General features: G+C 42.5%; 1 protein-coding gene across 8 annotated transcripts; it reads right to left on the bottom strand.

Moving 5' to 3' along the window:
• Positions 1-11: 11 nt before the first annotated feature.
• On the bottom strand, positions 12-19,885 carry LOC140201578 (heterogeneous nuclear ribonucleoprotein Q-like). 8 transcript variants are annotated; one of them, XM_072265908.1, is made up of 12 exons: positions 19,715-19,885; positions 18,965-19,127; positions 16,848-16,966; positions 16,255-16,362; positions 14,267-14,380; positions 13,516-13,692; positions 13,296-13,431; positions 9,986-10,191; positions 6,357-6,506; positions 6,079-6,200; positions 4,351-4,874; positions 12-2,614 (listed from the first exon to the last, which is right to left on the bottom strand). In XM_072265908.1, the coding sequence occupies exons 2-12, from the start codon at positions 19,125-19,127 to the stop codon at positions 2,586-2,588; spliced, it is 1,848 nt and encodes a 615-aa protein (XP_072122009.1). In that variant the 5' UTR covers positions 19,715-19,885; the 3' UTR covers positions 12-2,585. The 8 variants fall into 8 exon arrangements, with proteins under 8 accessions (XP_072122009.1, XP_072122010.1, XP_072122011.1 ...); XM_072265909.1 differs by having other exon boundaries at positions 12-2,611; XM_072265910.1 differs by having other exon boundaries at positions 4,366-4,874.
• Positions 19,886-27,977: the final 8,092 nt, after the last annotated feature.

The following is a 27,977-nucleotide window of genomic DNA, read 5'->3' as shown; positions in this document are numbered from 1 at the left end:
GGAAAACATGCTTAAAAATCAAAATCTTTATTACAAAAATAAGTTACACTCACCTCCAGCTTACAGTATAAAACAATGTTTATCTGCAGGAATGAAGCGATGATGATCAATGCCAATGAAATCTTGCTGTACTTAGCAGCAAGGTCCTTTCAGGACAAGTAACATCTCCAGTTTCCATAGGTAGATGAAGGCAATAATTGATCAGGTAGTTTTTGCCAAGATTTACCAATTCACATCCAGATATTAACCTTTCATTTAGTTGCAAACTTTGGGGTAAACTTAAAACTACAATATCCCTTTTAATCAAACACATTTGAATCCCAAAATTTAAAAAGTCTTTCACATATCTCACCCTTCTGTTCTTATTTTTACCTGAACTTTTGCTCAATTTTCTTGGTCCCATCCATCTATCTACATGGTCTTGATCCACTTACAAGTTTCCACAAACCTGGTCAGTGCAAGATAGAACACCATGGTGTAGGTACTGACCTGCCCTCACATCTTTTACAAATGCAATGCCACTGACATTAATCCTACAATGTCATTTGTTAAATATATAAACTACAACAGTGAAACATGATTATAGCAACAATTTACAAGAAATGCAGCATTGGATCCCAACAGAATGCAATATTGTCAAGAATACTGGATAAAATACATCAGTATAAAATAACCTGAAGTCTGATTTTTATAGGCACGGTAGGACTGATGCAAATACAGTCATGTTAATTTAAAATCCGATGCCTCAACATCTAGGTAGTTATTTCTGCAAGGATTTTTTCTTAAATATCTGCACCAACTCTCTAGTCTCCAACTCCCTTGAAGTTCTGAATCACTCAAGGCAGTTACGCACATCCTCTAGCATGACAAACATTCACAAATCTCAGTGAAGGCAGACAGGTTTATTAACCATGAAACTATGTGCACTTTCTAACGCTAGACCAGCCTTGCTAATCCTTTTTTCATACAATGTAACCCAAATGAAATTAGCACAAAGACTAAACATAAAATTACTTAGATAAACTTGGCCATTGTAATGACCTATAGTGAGGAATATTATAACCTATTGAACAAGCTGTTCAAAACCAAAACAAGGCACCATAGTGCTAGGATAATTCTTAGTTAAACCACAACCACTCTTTCAGTTCTAAGTTTAACCAAAATACATCTCATTTTAAACTATCCTATGGTACTAAAATGCATATTATAAGTTGCTCAAGGGTCAATTTATATGAATTAAGAATTCTCAACAAATATAAGCCTACTCTATTACTTAAGTTCAAAGAACCACTAAAGCATTATACCATGTTACTTAAAGTATCTTAAGTCATTCAACCATCCTAATATACCAAGAGCAAATATCTTAAGATAACCTTAAGAGGTAATAAAATGTTGTGCATCTAATCTCTGTAGTTGTACAAATCAGCATCCTATCCTTTCTAAACCTGGTAGTTATGGTTATGGGGCTCACTGTATCACTTTTGGAACCAGGAAACAAATTGGAAAAAATTCTAGGTCAAAAGGTTGGACATTTGTGAAAGGTATTTACAAAAGAAACTTGCCACTGAGTCATGGGGGCAACTTATGAAAAAGTGTGCTTACTACAGAGTACAGTACACACATCAAATCCAAACTAACAAAGTATTAACTTCATTAGAACACAAAGATATGTGCAATTCCATACATTGGTAAAATTAACCCATACAAAACTATTTAAAGGGATATTGTAATTTAAACATTACAGTTTGCTGTCATTGAATTTTCAATTTCCAACATCTCAGTACTTACAAAAGTAACAGCTCCTTCAACTATAATACAACCTAAGGTTAACTATAGTATCTGAAAAAGCAACACAGCAATTTCAGTTTAATAGAGACAAGAGCAAGGTTTGTTATGGTCATTTGTAATAAAGATAGGGTACCACTACAACTCTCAATACACTAATTTAGCCTGAACTAAAAAGGGTACTGAATAAAACTAAGCAGGCAATAAAAGGTTCTCTCTGTGGCAGATACAGCAAAACAAATCTTGCTCTTGTTTACAGTTCTCTATATATACAGTACACAAAGGGTAGTTTGATCCTCGTTTACCGAGGTAAGTTAACAACCCCCTTTTTTAAAGTTAGGTTCAGAAAAGAACCATTCTTCTGGAATGCTCAACTACCTGAAATATTGGTGATTAATTACACTTCCATCTGCAAGCAGTCCTCTTCAGGAGTAATGAGTTCTCGAACTGCAGTGTGAGGTAGTGATGAGGAATAACACAAGAACTACAATCAGCTGGACGTGAACGCAATGGCTTGGACACAATGTTTTCTGAGCAGGTCTGGTATTTGTACGGATACCGTAGCCATTATGAAATCATCCAACAAAGCAATGGTTATCACCCACCACTACCCCTGTATATTACAAAAAAGGTAAATTTGCTATACAAAATTTAAAAATTACAGTCCATATACATTGACATCTGAAGCTTTTTTCCTTGGCTGTTCCTGGTCTCCATTTGGCGTCATCATCTGGAATCTTACCATCACCTCTTAGCAGCTTCCAGTGTAACTTCAGCAAGTCAGTCGTCATCAAAACAGGTCAGGACCGGCCTCGACCTCGTTTTCCTGCTAGTCAGGCAACAAAAGAAGCCAGTAAGAATTTAAGAAAAATGTTACTGCTCAATAATCCAGTATTTAATATTTCAGTATATTAACTATCTGAACCCAAAGTACAACAAACAAGCTATTATCACTGCCCAGGTGAATTCATCTTAAAAACTGAGTATACCATTTAATTTAAATATATTTTCAGCTTTTCAAACGATTCCTGAGCTTTCAGCACACTTACATTAATCCATATACACACCCAGGTGGTCCAATGTAATTTTTCAATTTAAAAATGTATTCACAGCATTGTTTATCTGGATAAGCTCAAAAGTACACAATTTGTGTTTGAAGTTAATATGGATTTCTGAATTTAATTCTTAGAATGTAAGAAATGGTACACTCCTGTTTCCAAAGAGAATTTGATCAAAATATGTCACCATATTTTGAGAACAGATCTTAGCTTGGTTAAGCAAACATCAGTTATTTCACAACACAGAGTAAGCATTTTAGGTGTTAAGCAAAGCACATACTAAAATAAGTATTTACTGCTGAAAATTAATAGCAGCTAGGTTTTTTGTGATTTGTACTTTAGAAATGTTCTTTTGACCAAAAATTCATCTTCAGGAATATAACTTTATTTGGAAAAAAGGTACAAAAAGCACAAACCACAAAGAACAAATACATCTAAGGTACCCTTTGGCATCATCTCCACAGTACTTCCATGACATAAGATCAGTGCTCTATTAAAAGTCAAACAGCAATGCAGCAAGTCAGTTAGATAACTTAATGCAAAGCAAATGTGCCTCAATAATGTGCCCTAGTTCACCCGATCAATTTTGACTCTGCTATTGATGTATCACATGCTACCTTAAAAGAATTTCCTTCTCAATGTTAAATATCATTCACATACAAGAAATACATAACTAAAACTGTGCAAATGTTAAAACACGCTTCTAGTACTTCCTTCCTTAACCATTCTGACCAAGGATTTCCATTATAAATTCATTGGAGAATTTGGATCAGCTTTTGCGAGATTGGAAAAAATGTCAATGGAAAATGATTGCAACAAAATGGTATTTGGTTAAATCCATGCGGCTTGGGAATTTTGAAATTTTATTGAAGTAGATATTAACAGTAGAAAATACAAGAACTTGACAAAGTGTCACTTCTGGAATAGCCAAATCAAAGAAATGTAATGTTAAATTTGACAAAAGCAAATAAATTCATCTAGGTTCAACTTGCCTACTCCTGGTAGTAATGTACAAAAACATCAGTTATTTCAATTACAAGTAATTCAGTGGGGGGGGGGGGGGGGGGAGAACACAGTTTGAAAATTTATTTAGCTTGAAAATGTCATGGAAACAGAACTACCAGTAATATGCATACAGTGAAGCCATGTCGAAATGGAAAGCCAGATTTTTGAAAAAAAGGTCAAAAACATGATGAATTATGTCAAACCTCTACTAAACCTTCTGGAATGCTTTTATCAAAGCAGCCAAATTTCCAAAAAAAAAGCCATTCTCAGTGCCATCGTCTATTTGGTAAAAATATATACACAGATTTGCACATATGGGATTCTTGCCAGATGTCACCAATTACCTAGCGGCAGCCAATCAGATTTAAGGCCAATTGGATTTTTGAAGTCAGTTCAAACAAGCTATCAGTCACGTTATAAACCCTAATGGCTTATTTCCACTGCTGCCCACAAGTAGCCTGATAAAACTCCTGGTTGTTCTCAGATTTGTAACCATAGTTACCAGAATAATCACCACCTTGGAGCGGTTGCTGAGCAATAGGTTGGGAGCCCCAGTTCTGATTATTGGTCTGGCGCCGCTTCGAATCTGGCTGGTTGTACCCATCAGCTTTTCGTTTGCCTCCTACATTTCCACCGCGGCCACCCCTCACACCACGTACCCCGCGGGCTCTCTGCTGTGTCTGGGGACCCCCTCTTGCACCACGAGCACCTCTCCCTGCCATTTGACCACGTTGTGTGAATCCAGATCTTCCACGTGGTTGGGGAACTCCACGACCTCTGACAAGAGGAGCACCTCTCCCACTCCTGCCACTTCGTCCTCTAGCAGTCGTTTGATAATCATCATAACCATAATATGGATCTTCATATCCTCCACGATAATCATGGTAATCGTAGCCATAATAATCATAGTAATCTTCGTAACTATAGTAATCTAAGGAGTAACTGTAACCTCCTCTGGCTCCACGATTTCTGCCTCGTGCTGGCGGGGGCATGCGGGGAGGAGGGTAGTAATAATAATCCTCATACCTGGAGTTAAAAAGACATTTGATTTGTATAAGACATTAGTTCAGTTACAATAATAAATGTTTTTTAAGTTAAAGCAAAGACCTACTCTTAATATATTATAATCAAAGTATACATGGATATCAAATGGAACATTTGAACTGTCAGCAAGCAGATTGAGTGAGGTTTTCATTTCTCAATCCTTCAAGAACTACCATGTCTCCATGAGTCACCATTCTCAATACTGACTACCACAGGCAACATGAGAAACACATCTCCCGTGGTCATCATTATTAGGTACAACAGAACCGAAAAAAAAACTGTAATCCATGCCATCAAAATAAAGCAGACTGTATGACAAGAGCATCTGCAACTGTACAAGATAACCTAAATGAACAGGTAAAACTGAAGGATGCAATTTACATTTACTATGTTTTTCTTTTTTGATTCATTAGAAGTGCAGGGATATAGTATATTTCAGACGGATCAACCTGTACAGTTGTACATAGCCTATCTGACCTACAATTGTGAAAACTAAATTCAGTTTTGGACCAAAATAGGAAACAAAGTTAGAGGAGATAAGGCAATCATCCATGATCGAAATAATTGGCACAACAGTTTCAATCTAATCTAAACGCCAACAAATCTAGTGTGGGAGATTCACAGAATACAACATTACATAAAGTCTGCTCTTCTGGTTTAACTGAGGGCAAGATAGAGGAAACAAAAATCAGTACCTAACAGGGGAACCTAGCATTCTGTAAAGAGCTTAACCTCAATCAGGAATAAGAGTTCAAAAAATAGCTTTTTAAAGGTATATTTCTGAAACATGTACTTTATTAGCTAGATCTATAACCAATTAATAACATTTACTTCCACCTGCTGGTCAAACACCAGTTACCAGATAATAAGCAAAAAGTTCCAAATTTCAAAAACATCAGGAATTGAATACACTAGATTTGTCCTGAAAGGATTCATGCTTATATGACTTAAACAAATAATTGATGTGCAAACAGCCAAAGTAGAAGTGCTGTTGAATAGATCTGCTGATGCACCAGCAGCCTGTCATACAGCTGAACATTCCCACTAGGTTGGAATCTGACCTAGACTCCATGCATCACCAAAAGCAATACTTTTTAACTGGAACAGTTTCTTGGAAAAAACTGCTGACTATAATTAACCAGACTTGAAATAAGATTAAAAATACTGAACCATCAGATATACTCACAGCTGAGATCTAGCAGCTTGCCTCTGAGCCTGACGTTCTTTTTTCTTCTTGTCTGGTGGCTTAGCAAGAACAATTTCAATATTTTCCCCTTCTAGATCTTTCCCATTCATTTCATCCATTGCCTGGAACAAAGTAGTCAGTATAGCGGTTTTACATAATTATTTGCCCAGATATAAACAATTAAACAAACAAGCTGAGTCAAGTGATCACTTGCATGGATTATGACAAACTCATGCCTTTCACTTGCTGCATATGCACTACATTGAAACTTTCTTTACCTTTACTGCACCATCTCTTTCATCAAAGTGAATGAATGCATAATCTTTAAGTTTCTTCACCCGCTCCAGTTTGCCAAAGTGACTGAAAGTCTTTTCTAGTAATTCTTCTGTTACTGTACTGGCCAAATTGCGAACAAACAGCACTTTTACCTGTAATCAAAATGTATATAAGTCAATTATTTCTAAAGAAAAACATTAAGAACATTAAATAATTTTATTTTATCTGTATTTACGCAGGAGATGGGCAAGTCTATAGAAGTGAGGCAAAGTGGCATCAACTTCATGGATACTATACAGATTACAGGAGATGTTTGCCATGCTGAGGCTATTAGGGTGGATAAATCTCCAGGGCCTGACAAGGTGCTCCATCGGAGCCAGTGAGAGACAAGTACAGAAATTGACAGGACCCTAGCAGAGACATTTAAAACAACATTATCAACAGGTGAGCACTGCATAGGCCACTGTTTAACAAAGGCTCTCAAGATAAACCAGGAAATGATAGGCCAGTAAACCTGACATCAATTATTGAATGGAATTCTAAGAGACCAGATATACCGGTATTTGGATAGGCATGGACTGATTAAGGATAGTCAGCATGGCTTCCTGCCTGGTAGATCATGCCTACCCAATCTTATATATTTTTCAAAGAAGTTACCAGGAAAGTTGATGAAGGCAAGGCAGAAGGTTGGCAACCAGATCATGAAATTTGCAGATTGGGTGGTATAGTGTACAGCAAGGAAGGCTATCATGGCTTGCAGCGAGATCTGGACCAGCTAGAAAAATGGATTGAAAATGGCAGAAGGAATTTAATACAGACAAGTGCAAGGTATTGCATTTCAGTAGGACCAACCAGGGTAGGGCACTGAGGAACGTGGTACAACAAAGGGATCTGGGAGTACAGGTCCATATTACGTTGAAAATAGTGTCACAAAGAAAGCTTTTGGTACAATGACCTTCATAAATCAAAATAGTGAGTACAGGAGATGGGATGTTATGTTGAACTTATACAAGATATTGGTGAGGCCTAATTTGAACTATTGTGTTCAGTTTTGGTCACCTGCCCACAGAAAAGATGTAAATAAGTACAGAGAAAAGTTACAAGGATGTTGCTGGGTCTGCAAGACCTGAGTTATAAGGAAAGATTGAATAGATTGGGACTTTATTCCTTGGAGCATTGAACATTGAGATTTGATAGAGGTACACAAAATTATGACGAGTATAGATAAAATGCAAGCAGGTTCTCCCCCCTTCCCCCCCCCCAGAGGTTGGGTGGGACAACAACCAGAGGTCAAGGGTGAAAGCCAAAAAGATTAAGGGGAACTTGAGGGCAAACATCTTCACTCAGAGGGTCATGACAGTGTGGAACAAGTCGCCAGCACAAGTGGTGCATGCAAGCTCGATTTCAATGTTTGAAAGTATTGATAGGCACAGGGGCAATAGGGGTATGGAAGGCTATGGTCCTGGTGCAGATCAATGGGAGTAGGCAGCTTAAATGGTTGAGCACAGACTAGCGTGTTTCTGTGCTGTACTTTCCTATGACTATTTTCTTTCCATTGATCACTGTGGCCAAAAGTAAAAATGAGTAAAAAGTAAGAAGAGAAGTCTTGGAGTGAAAGTATACAGCCCAAGATGCAAGCTAGACTTTGGTGTACATTTGTCTGGAAGGCCAGTATTACATGCCCCTATTTGTCCTTGAAATAGGTAGTGAGCTATCGTCCAAGAGGTGAGATTAGGTACTTCACAACGAGTTTCATGATTCCTAATCAACCACAATGAAATGCTGGCAATATATGGTAAGATCTGTACAAAAGGGACAAGTGACACCTGACCAATATACTTACGGGCAGGCTTTCTAGAGCCATTGCAGAGATTGGCGAGGGGTAAGAGAAAGAGTGAAGACAGGATGCAGCAGTTGGAGGAAAGTTAGATGCAATGTGTAGAGACCATGAGGAAGGATAGGCAGCAGATAGATTATTCATGCAGTTGGATAGGTTTGATGTGAGAAGTATCAGAAACAAGGGTGATGAACTTAAGAGCATGAATTTGTACACAGAACTTGTCACAGGCTACAAAGAAAGTCCTAATGAAGGGTCTCAGCCCAAAAAGTCAGCTGTATTCTTCTCCATAGATGCTGCCTGACCGGTTGAGTTCCTCCACCATTTTGTGTGCTACAACGGGATAAGTTGCAGAGCTGGGTTGAGAAGTAGCATAGAATTCAATTGTAAAAGCACAAAACGATATAGTTTGAAAAGTAAAACTTTTAACGCTGAGAACAGGATTAACAGCAAGATTCTCCTGCCCCTCTGTTTAGAGTAACAGAAGGATGTTGAGGCTCACATCTACAGATCCTTTAAAATTGCTTAAGGCATGTGGTGTCGTAGCCTTCGTTAGTCAGGGGTTAAAGTCCTAGAGCTACAAGATAATGTTGCAGCTCTATAAAACTGTGGTTAGACCACACTTAGGAGTAACATGTTCAGTTCCAGTCGCCTCATAAGGAGGATATGGAATCTTTAAAGAGAGTGTAAAGGAGATTTACCTGGATTAGAGAATGTCTTGTGAGGAAAGGTTGAGTGAGCTTGGGCTTCTCTTTAGAGAGAAGAAAGATGAGAGGTCACTTGATAGTTTATGATAGTAAGAGGCATAGACAGACAGCGAGTTAAGTATACAGGGGGTCATCAAAGGTAGACATTTTTTCACAATGCAAACGTACTGCCAGGTGGTGGTAAAGGTACATCTATTAGAGACGTCCAAGACTTGTTAATAGACACATGGATGAAAAAAAAATGGTGGGTTATGTGGGAGGGAAGCATTAAATTGGTCTTGCACTAGGTTAAATGTTCTGTACTGTTTATGTTCTATATTTCAAAACTAGCATAATGAGAGACATTGGGGATGGTGAACTGTTGGTACACGCTATTGCCTGCCTTGTTAGTGAGTGAAGCCTTGAGGTTGGAAAATGCCGTTTTAACAACCCATGGAAAGTAGGTATCTCAAACCCAAGATAAACTTCATGCCAACAATGTGAGATTCTGTGGATATTCCATATGTGGATAGCTTCCCCGTAGCAGCCATGGCTCAAGACCTGATTGGTGCAAATAAAACTTGCTACTATCAGCTCAGAACAAAAGAGTACTAAGAACTTGATTCATGAGGGGTAAACTCCAGTATCTGTAAATGTTCAAGGTGGCAAATTTTGTAACACTCAATTAATGCATCCTTTCAGATGTTATACCAAATCTTCAAAGAGAAAACTTAAAATTTAGGCAAACACAGGTGATCTTAATAAAGCAGATAGATTTATCCCAAATCATATGAAACTCGTCAACTGCTGAAGTTACATCCAATACAGATTATACAACCGCACTCCGGTGCCTGAGGAAATGTGAGCCATTCACTACTGAACATGTACTGGAAGCTGCTACATATATGACATGGAGTCTCAAGCACTACTGAGTATTTCACAATGGCATTCCATTTCAGAGTGTACTCCAAAATCGGCAGGTAATGTAGCGATCCTGATAATTATCACTAGAGGTGACTGCAGCACTAGTTCTTCATAGTGAAATTATGGATTTGAAATACCATTCCAGTAAATGTGGAAAATACTTAAAACATTCAGGAAGCATTACCTTTGACATGACCTCTGGATCGGGATCTTCAATGGGGTCTGCCCATTCCACTGTGACAACATTACCCCAGACCTTCACTTTTCCACTCATAAGCCTGCGCCTGGCCTGGGCAGCAGATTTATGATCTTCAAACTCCAAGAAGCAGAAACCCCTATTCTTCTTCTTATCATCCGGTTGGTGATACAGTATCACATCTGTGAGCCCCTCTGACAAAATAAATATAATACTTTTTAGCCTCTACTCTTCTCTCTACGTTTATCAACCTGCTGATAAAGCAGTTTTCTTCAGCGTTGAAATACATGAAGATGCAACATCAATAATATTCCCAAAATTTCTTCTATCCTAATGAAATACAACAGCTGATCAGCCTACAAACTGATCAGGATACCATTAATCTGCGAAAAGAAAAAGGGATATTTTGTTCTGAGCTACTTCTTTCCTGTTTCCTACTTTTCATGGAAAGACCAGGTTCCACTGAACTACAAGCCTAGCAACCTAACCACTGGCTGTCAAGCGAGTGAGACTGCCAGTTTCCGACCTAAATTTACAGTAGGATCATGATTGCCAGATCGTGAAAAAATGGCCAAGATGAATATAGGGCAGCTTGGAGCTCACACGAGTAGGTCAAAATACAACATTCTATTAACCCGAGCTCCCATAACACATTCCCTTGGTCTTACACTAAAAATTACCTCAGCCTACACATATGATCATAGTGTGCAACTATAGATGTCCCATTGAAGTGAATGGGAATAAAATTACAGAAATGAAAGGAGACCTCCTCGTTAAGTCAATATGCAGTGCTTTCTTCAGCATTGCATTCATATCATCCTTCAGTAGTTCCCATATTTTCTTGACCACGACCAGCAAAACATTTAGAATATTTCAGTGACTAATATCTCATTAGATATCAGTCATTCTGGGACAGCTGCTGGAAGAGATCCTGCACCGAGTCTCTGCCCCAATGAAAGGTAGGGCAAAAAACTATATTGAATGAAAGAAATACACTAGGGTTCAGGAAGCACGCAAATTATGTGCTCTGGAGCTTGAGCATTCAGCCAGGAAAGAGCACCAACCAGAGCAAGCACACCCCTATTATCCTCAGCCCAATGCTCGGAGCAAAGAGAATATCTGTACCAGCTTAACTCATTCAAACATACAATGTGCCTTCAAACTTAACAAATAACTTTTAAGTCAAGTGTACATTTTACTAAGACTTTTCCCATATTTTACGAGGATGAGATAAGGCTCTAGCATTAATCTTACAATTTGGCAGACATCTTAAATTTCAAGTCTTGCACACCCAGGTCATTAGATGGACATAAGAGGTGTCCCCCGCTTTTCGAACGTTCGCTTCACGAAACCTCACTGTTACTAAAGACCTATGTTAGTACCCTGTTTTCGCATTCAGAAGGTGTTTTCACTGTTACGAAAAAAAGCAGCACGCGATAAAAAATTCAGCACGTGCCCCGAGCAGCCGCTCTCCCTGGATTCGGAACTGCTTTGCTTTAATACGTGCCTGTGAGCAGCCGTTTGCAAGGTGAGTTCTATGGTATCCGAAAAGCCTAAAAGAGCTCGTAAGGGTGTTACATTTAGCGTAAAACTAGACATAATTAAGCATTTCGATCATGGTGAACGAAACAATGACAAAGTGAGTTTGGCTTGTGGAAGCTGACAAAGGTGATGTTGAAGAGGTTTTGGCATCCCATGACCAAGAACTGATAGATGAAGAGCTGATGCAATTGGAAGAAGAAAGGATAACAATCAAAACCGAATGCAGTAGCGAAAGTGAAGTCGTCCAGGAACTGAACGTGAAGCAACTGCGTGAGATTTTCGCTGTAATGATAAAGTACGACTTTAATTTTGAAAGGGTACATAGGTTTAGGGGATATTTGCAAGATGGTTTGAGTCCTTACAAAGAACAGTATGATAGAAAAAATGTGCGAGGCTCAGCAGTCAAGCAAGCCTTCCACATCAGCCACAGCAGACGACAAACCTCAACCTTCGACATTGAGGCAGGCAGTCATAGGAGAAGATGAGCTGCTCGCCCTAATGGAAACAGATGATGAGATGACACCCCAGTGTCCCACCACCCCAACACCCAGGCCACGGACAGATACTGTACCGATTCGCAGAGAATGCAGCAGTAGCCGGGAGACACACAGCACATCTTTAAGAAAAAAGCCAAAATAAACATTCTAATTAATTAGGTGCCGCCCCACACATAAATGTCGGTCCAGATCAGAGGCGATGCAATCGGCACAGATTTGGGCCAACATTAATGTGCCGGGCAGCACCTAATTAATTAGCAGGTTTATTTCGGCTTTTTTCTTACAGATGTGCTGTGTGCTTCCCGGCTACCGCTGGACCCCTGCATGCTTCGCGGCAATTTATCAGTCAGCGGCCTGGAGGGTGGGGCCACTGCACCATCCCAACCTCCGACGACTCAGCCTAACACACCATCATTAGTGTCCTTGGCGCTGAACCAATTCCGGTATGTGATACTACACAGTACATACATTATTTCTACTTTATATAGGCTGTGTATTTTTACGTGTTATTTGGTATGATTTGGCAGCTTCATAGTTTAAATGTAACCGGAGAGCACTTGCGCCCTGTTTTTGCCAACAGCGCTTGCGTGAGATTTTCTGCCGACAGCGCTTGCGTTGAGATTTTCACTACGGAGAACAGTGCAGTAATGATTGTGGAAAAGTATTTCTACTTTATATAGGCTGTGTATTTATCATATCATTCCTGCTTTTACTATATGTTACTGTTATTTTAGGTTTTGTGTTATTTGGCATGATTTGGTAGGTTATTTTTGGGTCTGCGAATGCTCAAAAAATTTCCTCACATAAGTAAATGGTAATCGCTTCTTCGCTTTACGACATTTCGGCTTACGAACCGTTTCATAGGAACGCTCTACCTTTGGATAGCGGGGGAAACCTGTATCACTAAAAGGAATTAATTTTTCAACACAGGACAAGAAAATAACTGAATGGGAATATTAGACTAATTTTACAGTTATCAATAAAAGTGGGACACACTAAGCATACACAATTATGTGACTCAATAATGAATAACAGACTTAAATCCAACCACACCACAAACTGCATGTGTTATTTCATTAACAAATCAAACTTTTTTTGGTCAGCAATGAAATCATTTGTTGCAGAACTTGCTGTCAGTTTAACCCAATGATTTGCATTGCAGGGAATTTGCTTCATACATGACACTACAAGCCACTGTAATTATTCAATGGATAGTATGCATGAATTGAACCAACAGAATGAAATCAAATCAATTTTACCTGTAACCTTTCTGAACTCATCCATAATTTGTTCTTTCGTCTTGCTTTTTGGAATGGATCCCACGAAAAGTCTGTTGTTTGCCACAGAAATGCAAACACCAATGTGTTTACCAGGCCGAATTTCATGGTTATCGCACTGAAAATTGATAACTGGGTCAATTAATGAGCCTTAATTAAAAAGGAATCGATTATAGCATACATAACCATTGCAGAATCTCACCAATTTTACTGCCTCCTGTGCTGCATCTTTGGAGCAAAATGTGACGAAAGCATACCCCCGATTCAAACCAGTTAGTGGATCCATCATCAAGCGTAAATCCCAAATTGGCCCAGCTTTCTCAAAAAGGGGAACAAGTTCATCTTCAAAGAGATCTCTTGGTATTTTTCCTACAAATATCTTTGACAAAAATGTACTGATTTAATAAAAACATTCAAACAACAACTAGTTTTAACTTTTAAATCAAGAAACTGGTAGTAAGGGCTCTCTATACTATCAAAGGGATATCCTAAGAAATTAACACTCAACTTCCACTGAATACACAATACCAAAGGCTCTTATTTAAAATTTCCCACGAGATTTAAGATCAGCTTTATTTGTCACACGTATATTGAAACAAAGTAAAATGCATTGTTTGCATCAACAACTGACAGTCCATGGATGTTCAGGGAGCAGCCCACAAGTGCATCCATGCTTCTAGTAGCAACATAGCATGCCCACATACACACCTTTGGAATGTGGGATAAACTGAGGAAATCCACAGTTACGGAGAGAACGTACAGACTCAGACAGCTGCAGCAATTGAACCCCAGTCACTAAAGCTATATCCCGTTACACTAAAAGGTAGCTATAGGGCTGCTCTTCTAAGGTGCACATCACTTTTTCTGATCTTGAACAAACATTGACATGACAAGTTCATCATTAATTTATTCGGTCTATGAAACATCCATCCTTTCCAAACACTACTGCTTACCTCAGTACCAATGTTCGGTTGAGGACCTGAATGAACTGTATCAGGTGGGGGACCACCATATTTTCTCTGACCTGTGGTAACATCAAGCGTATAACCTGTTCTTTCTAAGAGAGCCTAAGGGAATAAAAACAAAATTAAAATCAAAACTCAGCAATGGTAGCTTTGAGGAGTTGAATTTAATATTATTACAGGCAACTCTCTCAATCCCAGTAAAATAAACAATGGGACAATCTTTAACACACATAGATGGTAAAAGGTCAGTTTGTTTGGATGGAGTAATTTTCTACAGTGCCAAGGATGGTCTGTGAACCTTCTGCTCCCAGTATCTAAGAGCATTTACCCACACTGGGAAATTTTGGATAGCCATAATTCAAGCCCATCAAGCTACTTGCTAATATACAATTATCCAGACCAACATAAAAAGGTAATTTGAAAACATCAGATAAGCAAGATGTTGGCAAGGCATCAAGCATAAAGCACCAATAAAGTCCAACATAATTGCAATTTTCTGAAGTAGACCACCAACAACTTCTTGACATCAACATTTACTGGAAGGCGCCATCCCACTCAGCTCCTCACTTATTGGTTCTGTTCCAGGAAGGAGAGGTGACAAGAGCAATGCAGTTGTCAAACATGCAAAAGGTCGTCGTGCACAGGTCAACAATCAGGGCAGAAAAAGTGGTAAGTGCAGGTGCTGGCTGTGGAGGGAGAAATACCTCATCCAGACCAATGTCCACCAACTCCAGTACACCTATATGGAGTGCCAACTATTCCAAACTCTGATGATGCTGAAGGATAAACCCTAACAGTTAATGACAACAGCTGGTTAGACTGATCTGATTGCAACCTCACCCACTCCTACCTTAAGAACATTAAGGATGGTGGAAGCAAATTTTGAAAATGTGCGCAAGCCCAGTTAGTAGAGCTGCTGCCTTAGCTTTCCAGCAAACCAAGTTCCATCCTCACTGCTGATACTAACTGAGCAGTTAGCACTACCAACCCCCCCCCCGCCCCATGACAGCATGGCTTTCCTCCCACATCCCAATGACAAGAGCCTGGCACAAATACAATGGGATTCTGTAAATGTGTGGCTAATGGTCACCAGACTCAGTGGTCCAAACTGATCTATGTTGTGTAATTATGCCTCAATACAAAGAACTCAGAATATTCAAATCTCAAAAAAAATGTTCTCTCCAATCTCTATAACGGACAATCCATTATAGCCTAGATTGGGGTTTCCAAACTTTAAGCCATGGACTCCCTACCATTAACTGAGGGGTCCATGGACACCCCCCCCCCCCACAGTGAGAACCCTGGTCTAGATTACCCAAGAAATATATCCTCCACATCCACCCTGTGGATATTCAAATTGAAAGACCCTTTAAATTTCAATAAACCCCTTCACCTGTTCAACCTTTTGACATTTTAACAGGAAGACATTATTCCTGTTTTGCCTGCAACTTAATATAGGCCTAACTATTAAGAGCACAAGGCAAGAACTCAATTTGGATATCCATTGACATAGCCAGCCAGTTAGGTAACACAAGCTAAAATTAGTAGCCCACCAATATCTAGCATGGAAATCTGCCACCAAAGCAGTCATGCTGAACTTTGACCAATGTCTGAAATAAATACTACCAAAAAGGGACAGTTTTTTGCTAAACTGTCCCATTCTTAGTCAAATATACCTAAGGCCATCTGACAAAAGCAATCCCCCTCAGCATCTCCAAGTCAAGAAAATCTGTTGCCAACTGTCTCTCAACAATCTTAAATATTGCAAACTGACTTTAGTTGATGACATACCACCAATTGAGATGCCAAAGTTGGCTTAATTTCCAGTACCTCTGAATGTGTTAAGTCACCAAAATTACAACAGCTCTCTTCCCCAATCAAATTACAGCTCTAAAGGCAGCACTTTTTCCAGACGTACAAAGGCATTAAAATTCAAAGAGCAAAGTATTGTGAGCATTGTAATATTGGAACTGTACCTTAATTTTTGTCTCATCAGGACCTTTATTAGCATCTGTCACCTTAGATCCTTGCTTTTCTCTTTGTCTGTAGGTCTTCATTACACCACATAGAAAGGCACTTTTATTCTTCAGGAAAATATAGATTAAATCAGTCACAAAGGATATTCTAACCAATAAAACTTAATACTGACCACTACTTATAGCATTGTATCAACAACTAGCATCACCCAGATGCTTCCTGAACAAGTGTCATAGACTGCAAATAAATAAGAGTAAGGGAGAAGAAACTGGTTCTGCTGTTCGCAACAAACACGTGAGGATGTCCATACGTTGTTTGTTCATAACCCCAGGATGGCCCTCATTTTGGACAGTGCAACAAAAACCTCAACTTATACTCTCAAAACTCAAGAATAAATAATTTTAGCCTAACAATAATGTAGCTCCAAGAATACACAGAAGACAGATTTGTGCAACACCTGCAAAACTGCACCAACTTCATATCACTTAAGTTCCAATTTATAAACCTCCCCAGAAACTGAATATTAACATACAGAAATTCCTATTAAACATAACCACAATCTGTACTTGTGGAAGATGAAAACAACGATTACCTGAACATGTGAAAGATCACTTTCCTTAAACTGCTGCAGCACTGACAATGCACCTTCTTCATTGAACTCCCTCAAAGCATCAATCGCTCTCTCATCTAAATCACTATGGGACACCAAGCCTACAGGAAAAAAGATCTGGAATTTAGTAACAGCTTCTGAAGAATTGTAATTCAGTATTGTTCACCTTGTAAAATTACTGACTTTATCATACTTTCAACTCTGCTGAAATAAAATATACACTAGTGAGAAATATTATTTTTCCACAATGGCTTCAAAGGATCTTACGAAAACTGCCACTTATCACTTAAGGCAAATAGTACATTGCCCTTCATTGGAATAGGATTTCACTGCAGGAGCAAGTATGTTTTGCTACAATTATTTTGGACTATTGCTGGAGTAGTCTGTGCAACGTTTGACACAGTATTTAAGAAATTGTACACTTGAGGGTGTGCAAAAGGTGGCTCATCAGATTGAAAAAAGATCTTATTAAAATACACAAAATTCTGACACATCTTGACAGGGCAGATACCAGGGTGCCTCCTTCTGTGTAGGGAAGTGGGGTTGTTGTTCATGGTTTCAGGATACTAGGCCACACATTTAAGACTGAAATTAAGAAAAACACTTCCAAAGAGCCTACAATCTTGAATTCTCATTTATTGTAAGCTGTGGAAGTCAAGTCATTAAGTACAGTGGGAATGGAGTATCGAGATAAAGTCAGCCATGAGCTGAATGGCAGAGTAGGCTTGAAGGGCTGAATGGCCTGTTCCTTCTATACTTGTTTGTAATGAAAGTCAACAGAACAAAAAAAAATCAGTGATAGCATTTATAGCTTCTCCTCTTCCGAGATACTTACACTGTAAGACAACTTTAACTTCAAATAAAAGGCATAGAAAACTCTCAACAGCAACTTCCCAAATACCAGTCAACAGATTTCTGAACTCACCAAGTTTTCATGTAATCTAAATGCAGAAAGATAGGCAGCAGTGTTCAGGGAGAAATCTCAGCCAATGAAAACCAAAGGAGAGATCTCTGCTCCACTGGACTAAAAGATAATGCATGTTCATTGAGTTTTTATAAATGCTCCAGCTGAGAAGACATGAGATGAGGGACAGACTAAGAAAGTATTGGATGGTCAAGCTAGAGAAAAGCAAATGGATGGAGATATCATTTGCTGAAATACCTCAACATGGGTCCAGAGATTAGCTTTTCATCAGTGGTTTCAGAACCTGAGGCATCTGTACAATATTTTGCATTTCAAGAATAATCAACAGCCCCCACAGAAAGATACCCTCACCTCCTTAAGAGTTTTTAATTGGTTAATCATGACATGTAGATTCCAGCATTAATAAAACTAAAAAGAAAATGTTTTACCCTCAAACTTTCAGTACGGACACCAGAAAAGTGACAAATTCAAACTTTGAAATACCAACACTTAGTTAGGAATCTCCTCCCCTGCCCCCCACAAAGTGATATATTGAAAATAATGCACTCGTATGAAGTTCATTGATAAACATACTCAAGTAACAGTAGCAAATTCACTGTAAAATAGTATCAAAATTGTATTTTTTAAAACTAGAATGACAACAATTGATTTTGTTGTAACTTTAAGCAATGGTCATCTTGTGAGGTTAACCTATTAGGTCACAGGACATCAACAGAGATCAGATCAATGGATCACAGGTTACTCTGAGTACTGTACTGTCATGACTCAGCTACATCCCTGGCTGAGACTGTTCAGCTGACAAACGAGGAACTGAAACGTGGTTTATTTCACATGCCTGGCAATGCACTAAAAACAAATTGCATTACTAGACCACACAATGAATTTCCAAGGATTCAGCTTTTCCTTCAGGTGAAAACTGGCAGACTGCAGTTTCATTGATCTGAAACACAAACTTGTCTATAAATAGGCACGTTTCTTACATCAGTAGGTATTCATCTTGCCTTGATGCTGATGGAAGGGCTGCAATGTGGACAATTATCCTGCGTGAAATGTTCAACTGTACTGAGGTTGAGCTCATTATAAACTTAAGAACAGGGGCCCATTATGAACCCGAACCACAACAGCAAATGGGTGTACTTTAACCACACTTTTGATTAGAGTGTACAATACATACCTGCTAAATAAATTTCATCTAATTTGTCTGCAACCTTTCGTGGCAAGCCAGCCGTTAATAAAGTCTGGTAGTGTTCAGACCGAAGACTGGTAGTGGAAGTTTCCATGGGCTCCTCTATCCCATTCCCATTCATGTGCTCGGTCGCCATTGCTTCAGTGGACATCTGTACACGTGGACAGAAGGAAGTCAGAACATGTGCGGAGCCGCCGCTCAGTACTGACAGCCGTGCGGTCAGAAAAACGGGTACAGTCAGGTTCGGCGTGGCCGACACCGGGCACCACCCTATACTAGCCTAGATCAACTACAGCCCCAGGCCCAAGAGCCTCCGCGGACCCGGGCCTTCCCGCCCTTTTCATCCGGTCCGAGGGCGCGGCGGGAAAGACACCGACATATGCCCGGGTTGGGGATGGGTCTCCCGGGCCCGGACCACACATCCTTCAGCCCGGAGGCCGGGCCAGGACACGCCGTCACCGGCCATGTGGGCCGGACAAAGCCTGGAGCCGGCACGTCCACCGCCCCCCCCCTTCACTGCGGCGCCCGGCTGGCACCTCCCAACACCCCGGCAGTGGCTGGCAGCCCGGCCCCCGCCAGCGCGGACTAACAATGCGCCCTGACACACCTCGAGTTTGACGGTCGGCCCCCTCCTCCCCGACAGCCCGGACCCTGCTCCCTATGGACCAGCAAGGCGGCAGTTCAGTCCGACGGGAGCGCCGGGCCGGGTTGGTGGGCGGGATGCCGGCCGGTGCTCACCTGGCTACCGGTGTGCGGCGGTAGCGGTGCGAACTCGGCTGGTTCGGCCCCTCCGCTGGCGCTGGTGCTTCACAAAATGGCGGCTGCGCGCGGCTCCCCCAACCCCGAGTCCGTCCGCTCTCTCACTCACGCGCTCGCCGCCTCGCTTCGCGGGGTCTCCCGATCTACCCCGCAAGGACACTGTCAATGGAAAGCACGGCGTCACGCCTCCCCGCCCCGCCATTGGGCAAGCTCCCCAGACCGGACCCGCCCCTTTCCCACGTGACGGGTGATTGACAGAACGTATCTGCCAGCTGCACGGGCGCGGACCGTCTCCGCCCTGTTCTGCCTCTGGCACGCCTTTTGGTGCTGTCCTGGACACAAGGAGAGTGGGTGTAATGTGCATAGGAACAAAAGAACATATGAATCAGAACAGTCGATCCCTCGCCTCCATTCAGTGATAGTTGAAAACTGAAATAAACTGCGAGTGCTGGAAACACTAAGCGCTTCTTGCAACATCTGTGCAAAGAGAAACAGTAAATGGTTCAGGTGAAGGAACGGAGGCACAAGAGAGTGCAGATGCTGGAATCTGGAGCAAAAATATACCAATAGTTGGAGGAACACAGTATGAATGCCTGCAAGAAAATGAATCTCGGGGTAGTATTCGGTGACAAATTGTATACTTTGACAATAAATTTACTTTGAACTTTGAAATGGACTGTTTAATATAGGGTCCAGGTGAGGGTCTAAATCAGAAATATGGATTGTTTCTTTCCCGACACAGATATTGCTTGACCAGCTGAGCGTTTCCAGCTGTTTATTCTTCTATTCAATAATGAAGTGACTCCGACTCATCCTTAATCAACGTTTTCGTGCATTCCCCCCCCCACCACCACCCGCCCTGGTTCCTTTGTGTTTCAACTGTTTGTCAAAGGTCTCAATGTCCACGTCCAAGGTAGAGACCTGTAAGGAGAAATTCTTGAACACGAGAAATTCTGCAGATGCTGGAAATTCAAGCAACACACATCAAAGTTGTTGGTGAACGCAGCAGGCCAGGCAGCATCTCTAGGAAGAGGTGCAGTCGACGTTTCAGGCCGAGACCCTTCATCAGGACTAACTGAAGGAAGAGTGAGTAAGGGATTTGAAAGTTGGAGGGGGAGGGGGAGATCCAAAATGATAGGAGAAGACAGGAGGGGGAGGGATGGAGCCAAGAGCTGGACAGGTGATAGGCAAAAGGGGATACGAGAGGATCATGGGACAGGAGGTCCAGGGAGAAGGAAAAGGGGGAGGGGGGGAAAAACCCAGAGGATGGGCAAGGGGTATAGTCAGAGGGAGAAAAAGGAGAGAGAGAGAGAGAGAAAGAATGTGTGTATATAAATAAATAACGGACGGGGTACGAAGGGGAGGTGCGGCATTAGCGGAAGTTAGAGAAGTCAATGTTCATGCCATCAGGTTGGAGGCTACCCAGACGGAATATAAGGTGTTGTTCCTCCAACCTGAGTGTGGCTTCATCTTTACAGTAGAGGAGGCCGTGGATAGACATATCAGAATGGGAATGGGATGTGGAATTAAAATGTGTGGCCACTGGGAGATCCTGATTTCTCTGGTGAACAGAGCGTAGGTGTTCAGCAAAATGATCCCCCAGTCTGCGTCAGGTCTCGCCAATATATAAAAGGCCACACCGGGAGCACCGGATGCAGCATATCACCCCAGCCGACTCACAGGTGAAGTGTCACCTCACCTGGAAGGACTGTCTGGGGCCCTGAATGGTGGTAAGGGAGGAAGTGTAGGGGCATGTGTAGCACTTGTTCCGTTTACACGGATAAGTGCCAGGAGGGAGATCAGTGGGGAGGGATGGGGGTGACGAATGGACAAGGGAGTCGCGTAGGGCGCGATCCCTGCAGAAAGCAGAGAGAGGCAGGGAGGGAAAGATGTGCTTAGTGGTGGGATCCCATTGGAGGTGGCGGAAGTTATGGAGAATGTTGGACCCGGAGGCTGGTGAGGTGGTAGATGAGGACCAGGGGAACCCTATTCCTAGTGGGGTGGCGGGAGGATGGAGTGAGAGCAGATGTGCGTGAAATGGGGGAGACGTGTTTGAGAGCAGAGTTGATGGTGGAGGAAAGGAAGCCCCTTTCTTTAAAAAAGGAAGACATCTCCTTCGTCCTGGAATGAAAAGCCTCATCCTGAGAGCAGATGCAGCAGAGACGGAGGAATTGCGAGAAGGGAATGGCATTTTTGCAAGAGACAGGGTGAGAAGAGGAATAGTCCAGATAGCTGTGAGAGTCTGTAGGCTTATAGTAGACATCAGTAGATAAGCTGTCTCCAGAGATAGAGACAGAAAGATCTTGAAAGGAGAAGGAGGTGTCAGAAATGGACCTCGGAAATGAAACTTGAGGGCAGGGTGAAAGTTGGAGGCAAAGTTAATGAAGTCAACGAGGTCAGCATGCGTGCAGGAAGCAGCGCCAATGCAGTTGTTGATGTAGCGAAGGAAAAGTGGGGGACAGATACCAGAATAGGCACGGAACATAGATTGTTCCACAAAGCCAACAAAAAGGCAGGCATAGCTAGACCTTTAGTTTGGAGGAAGTGGGAGGAGCCAAAGGAAAAATTAATAAGAGTAAGGACTAATTCCGCTGCACGGAGCAGAGTGGTGGTAGAGGGGAACTGATTAGGTCTGGAATCCAAAAAGAAGCGGAGAGCTTTGAGACCTTCCTGATGGGGGATGGAAGTATATAGGGACTGGACATCCATGGTGAAAATAAAGCGGTGGGGGCCAGGGAATTTAAAATCATCGAAAAGTTTAAGAGTATGAGAAGTGTCACGAACATAGGTAGGAAGGGATTGAACAAGGAAGGATAAAACCGTGTCGAGGTATGCCGAAACGAGTTCGGTGGGGCAGGAGCAAGCTGAGACAATAGGTCTGCCAGGACAGGCAGGTTTGTGGATCTTGGGTAGGAGGTAGAAACGGGAAGTGCGAGGTGTGGGAACTATAAGGTTGGTAGCAGTGGATGGGAGATCCCCTGAGCGGATAAAGTCGGTGATGGTGTGGGAGACAATGGCCTGGTGCTCCTTAGTGGGGTCACGATCGAGGGGTAAATAAGAGGAGGTATCTGCGAGTTGTCACTGTGCCTTGACAAGGTAGAGTTTCCTTTGGCTCCTCCCACCTCCTCCAAACTGAAGGTGTAGCTATGGGCACCCATATGGGTCCTAGCTATGCCTGCCTTTTTGTTGGCTTTGTGGAACAATCTATGTTCCGTACCTATTCTGGTATCTGTCCCCAACTTTTCCTTTGCTACATCGACGACTGCATTGGCGCTGCTTCCTGCACGCATGCTGACCTCGTTGACTTCATTAACTTTGCCTCCAACTTTCACCCTGCCCTCAAGTTTACCTGGTCCATTTCTGACACCTCCCTCTCCTTTCGAGATCTTTCTGTCTCTATCTCTGGAGACAGCTTATCTACTGATGTCTACTATAAGCCTACAGACTCTCACAGCTATCTGGACTATTCCTCTTCTCACCCTGTCTCTTGCAAAAATGCCATCCCCTTCTCGCAATTCCTCCGTCTCCGCCGCATCTGCTCTCAGGATGAGGCTTTTCATTCTAGGACGAGGGAGATGACTTCCTTTTTTAAAGAAAGGGGCTTCCCTTCCTCCACTATCAACTCTGCTCTCAAGCGCATCTCCCCCGTTTCACGCACATCTGCTCTCACTCCATCCTCCCGCCACTCCACTAGGAATAGGGTTCCCCTGGTCCTCACCTACCACCCCACCAGCCTCCGGGTCCAACATATTATTCTCTGTAACTTCCGCCACCTCCAACGGGATCCCACCACTAAGCACATCTTTCCCTCCCCCCCCCCCACTTTCCGCAGGGATCGCTCCCTACGTGACTCCCTTGTCCGTTCGTTCCCCCCATCCCTCTCCACTGATTTCCTTCCTGGCACTTATCCTTGTAAGCGGAACAAGTGCTACACATGCCCTTACACTTCCTCCCTTACCACCATTCAGAGCCCCAGACAGTCCTTCCAGGTGAGGTGACACTTCACCTGTGAGTCGGCTGGGGTGATATGCTGCATCTGGTGCTCCTGATATGGCCTTCTATGTATTGGCGAGACCCAACGCAGACTGGGAGATCGTTTTGCTGAACACCTACGCTCTGTCCGCCAGAGAAAGCAGGATCTCCCAGTGGCCACACATTTTAATTCCACGTCCCATTCCCATTCTGACATGTCTATCCACGGCCTCCTCTACTGTAAAGATGAAGCCGCACTCAGGTTGGAGGAACAACACCTTATACTCCGTCTGGGTAGCCTCCAACCTGATGGCATGAACATTGACTTCTCTAACTTCCGCTAATGCCCCACCTCCCCCTCGTACCCCATCCATTATTTATTTATATACACACATTCTTTCTCCCTCTCTCCTTTTTCTCCCTCTGTCCCTCTGACTATACCCCTTGCCCATCCTCTGGTTCCCCCCCCTTCCTTCTTCCTGGGCCTCCTGTCCCATGATCCTCTCGCATCCCCTTTGCCAATCACCTGTCCAGCTCTTGGCTCCATCCCTCCCCCTCCTGTCTTCTCCTATCATTTTGGATCTCCCCCTCCCCCTCCCACTTTCAAATCTCTTACTAGCTCTCCTTTCAGTTAGTCCTGACGAAGGGTCTCGGCCAGAAACGTCGACTGTACCTCTTCCTAGAGATGCTGCCTGGCCTGCTGCGTTCACCAGCAACTTTGATGTGTGTTAAGAGAAATTCTTCATCGCCAACACACGCACACACACACAAAATACTGAAGGCATCTGTGGAAAAGAGTGAACAGTTGACATTTTCTGCCAAGACTCTTCATCAGGACTGGAAAGGAAGGGGAGAAGTCAAAATGAGGAGGGGAGGGGGAGGGGGAGGGGGAGGGGAGGAAGAAGTACAAGGTGATAGATGAAACTTGGTGGGGTGAAGTAAAGAGCTGGGAAGCTGATGGTGATAGAAAGAGTTGAAGAAGGGAAATTTGATAGGAGAGGATTGTAGGCCAAGGCAGAAAGGGAAGGGGGAGGAGCAGCAGGGTGGGGTGATGGGCAGGTAAGGAGATAAGGTGAGAGAGGAAAATGGGAATGATGAAGGGGGGGGGCAATTACCAGAAGTTCAAGAAATCAAGAAATGTGTTGGCACGTGGCCAAGTGGTTAAGGCGTCGGTCTAGTGATCTAAAAGTCGCTAGTTCGAGCCTTGGCTGAGGCAGCGTGTTGTGACCTTCAGCAAGGCACTTAACCGCACATTGCTCTGCAACGATACCGGTGCCAAGCTGTATGGGTCCTAATGCCCTTCCCTTGGACAACATCAGTGGTGTGGAGAGGGGAGACTCGCAGCATGGGCAACTGCCGGTCTTCCATACAACCTTGCCCAGGCCTGCACCCTGGAAACCTTCCAAGGCACAAATCCATGGTCTCACGAGACTAACAGATGCCTATAAGAAATCAATGTTCATTCCATCAGGTTGGAAGCTATCCAGATGGAATATAAGATGTTGCTCCTCCAACCTCAGTGTGGCCTCGTTGTGGCAGAATAAGAGGGAATGGGAGCAGAATTGAAATGGGGGTCCACTGGGAGATCCCACATTTTGCAGCAAATGGAGCAAAGATGCTCGACAAAGTGATCTCTCAATCTTTGTCAGGTCTCACCAATATTCAGCAGGCCACACTGGGAGCACTGAATACAGTAGATGACCCCTATGAACTCACAGGTAAAGTATAACCTCACCTGGAAGGACTGTTTGGGGCCTTGAATAGTAGTGAGGAATGAGGAGTAGGGGCGAGGGTGACATTGTTCCACTAGCAAGGATAAGTGCCAGGAGGGAGATCAGTGGGGAGGGACAAGTGGACAAGGGAGTCACGTAGGGAGGGATCCCTGCAGAAAGTGGGGGGGGGGGGGAAGATGTGTTTGGGGGTGGGATCACTTTGCAGTTGGCGGAAGTTCCAGAGAATTATGTGTTGGACTCGGAGTCTGGTGGGGTGGTAGGTAAGGACAAGAGGAACCCTATCCCTGGTGTGGTGGTGGGAGGATAGGGTGAGGGCTGGCGTGCGTGAAATAGAAGAGATGCAGGGTGAGGGCAGTGTTGACGGTGGAAGAAGGGAAGCTCCTTCCTTTGAAGAAGGAAGACACCTCAGTCGTTCTGGAATGAAAAACCTCATCCTGAGAATAGATGCGGCGAAGAAATTCTTCATCTCCCTTTGATTTATTCAAAACTTAATCTTCCTAATTGTTGATATCCTAGCAAGAGGAAAGATAATCTCAGCATTAACCCTGTCAGTCCCACATGGAATATTTTACATTTCAGTAAGTTTACATCTTCTAACTTCCGATAAGCATCAGGTCAACATCTCTTTGTAAAGGTTTTACAAAAAAGGTTCAATCGTTTATGTCAGTAATCAACCTCCTCTGCATTACCCTGTATTCAAGAAGAACCCTCCTTAACTAATAGAGTACACAACTGCATGCAGTCCTCTGGGAGTTGTTTCCACAACACATTGAAATTTTCCATCAAATCTTCACCACTTTTATATCACAACCTCCTGCGATAAAGAACAACATTCCCTTATGATTTACTATACATACATTTTAATGTCACCCAACTTCACGCCCCATCACTGAACCATTTGCACAACCTACGGACTCACTTCCTAAGGATTCTTCCTCTCATGTTCTCAATATTTATTGCCTATTTATTTATTTTTTTCTTTTGTGTGTGCACAGTCTGTTGCCTTTTGCACATTGGTTGTCCGTTCCGTTGGGTGTGGTCTTTCGCTGATTCGATTATGGTTCTTGGATGCACTGAGTATGCCCGCAAGAAAGTGAATCTCAGGGTTGTATGAGGTGAAAATATGTGCTTTGACAATAAGGTTACTTTGAACCTTGTTGATGTTGTTCGTTTCATGCACTCAGCCAACTCCATACCCGCTAATGTTATCCACATCCTTTGCAGGTTCCCTATCTTCTCCTCACACTAACTGAGAATCAATAGCAAATTTGGCTATTGTATGCATGGCATCTTCAACCCAACCATAATTAGTTGAGGCTCCAACATTAATTCCTGCAGCACCCAGTTGCTGAAGGCTAATTTGGAAATAGCTCACTTATCCAAAAGCAACACGCACAAGATGCTGGAGGAACTCAGCAGGTCAGGCAGTGTCTATGGAAATGAATCAAGAGTCAATGTTTTGGCCTGAGACTCTTCATCAGGTCTGGAAAGGAAGGGGTAAGGTGCCAGAGTAAAGGGTGGAGGGAGGGGAAGGAGTACAAGCTGGTAGGTAACAGGTGAGACCAGGTTAGGGAGAGGGAAGGTGGGCAGGTGAATTAAGAAGCTAGAAGGTGACAGGTGGGAGAGGTAGGAGACTGAAGAATGAGTCTAATCTGCTCTGTCTCACTCAGCCTATCCTGATAAAAGAGCTCTCTGATCCAGATGGCATCCTGGCAAGCCTCTTCTGCATAGGCTTTAAAGGATATAGAACACATGAGTGCGTATGGAGCATCAGAGGGAAATGTGAGGTCATCCATTCTGGAAGGGAGGGTGAGGAAACAAATTCTTATTGGAATGGAGTGAGATTGGAATGTGTCAGATTCAGATCAGTTATTGTCATACACACGAGGATGCCGTGACATTTCTTGCTCACAGAGTAAACAGTGTGCAAAACAACAGAGTGGTGCAAATAGAATAAATAGTGTGAATGCAAGAAACCTAAGTGTCTGAGTGCACGAAACTAACAGAACTAGTATGTACTGTACCTTTAGTAAATCATGTTGGCCTTGAATGAGCGGGGTTGGTGACTATTCTCTGCTCCTGAGGACCTGTCTATTGTTTCATCTACATCTATCCCATACATTTGTGATTCCAGCCTATTACCCTACCATTAGATACTTTGTCCATTCCTTCCCAGCACCCTCAGACATTTGACCTTAACCGCATTCTGCTTAAATACTGCTCATCTCTTTGCTTTTGACAAAACGCAGTCAATGTGAAATGTGGGGACAAATGATCTGAAATGGAAAGTTACATTTGGCAGTTTCAGGAAACTGACTCCAACCCATCGATTTCTGAATGTTACCAGCATATTTATTTCAGCGTGACTAGCCGCAAAGAAATGAGTTAAGTGATGTGAATACTTCAGTGAGTGAATTCCACATCATTTTAACTGGCATTTAGATTTGAAAATGTATGTAAGGACTTTATAAATCTTGTCACCGAAGCCAAGAATAGACCAAAATACAGCTCAAGTTCTCTCTAAAAGCCTGCCCACA

The sequence above is a fragment of the Mobula birostris genome, chromosome 8 (genome assembly GCF_030028105.1).
Source record: "Mobula birostris isolate sMobBir1 chromosome 8, sMobBir1.hap1, whole genome shotgun sequence".
Lineage (NCBI taxonomy): Eukaryota > Metazoa > Chordata > Chondrichthyes > Myliobatiformes > Myliobatidae > Mobula > Mobula birostris.
Note: the sequence above shows the minus strand (reverse complement) of the source record. Positions and strands in the feature narration are given on the sequence as shown.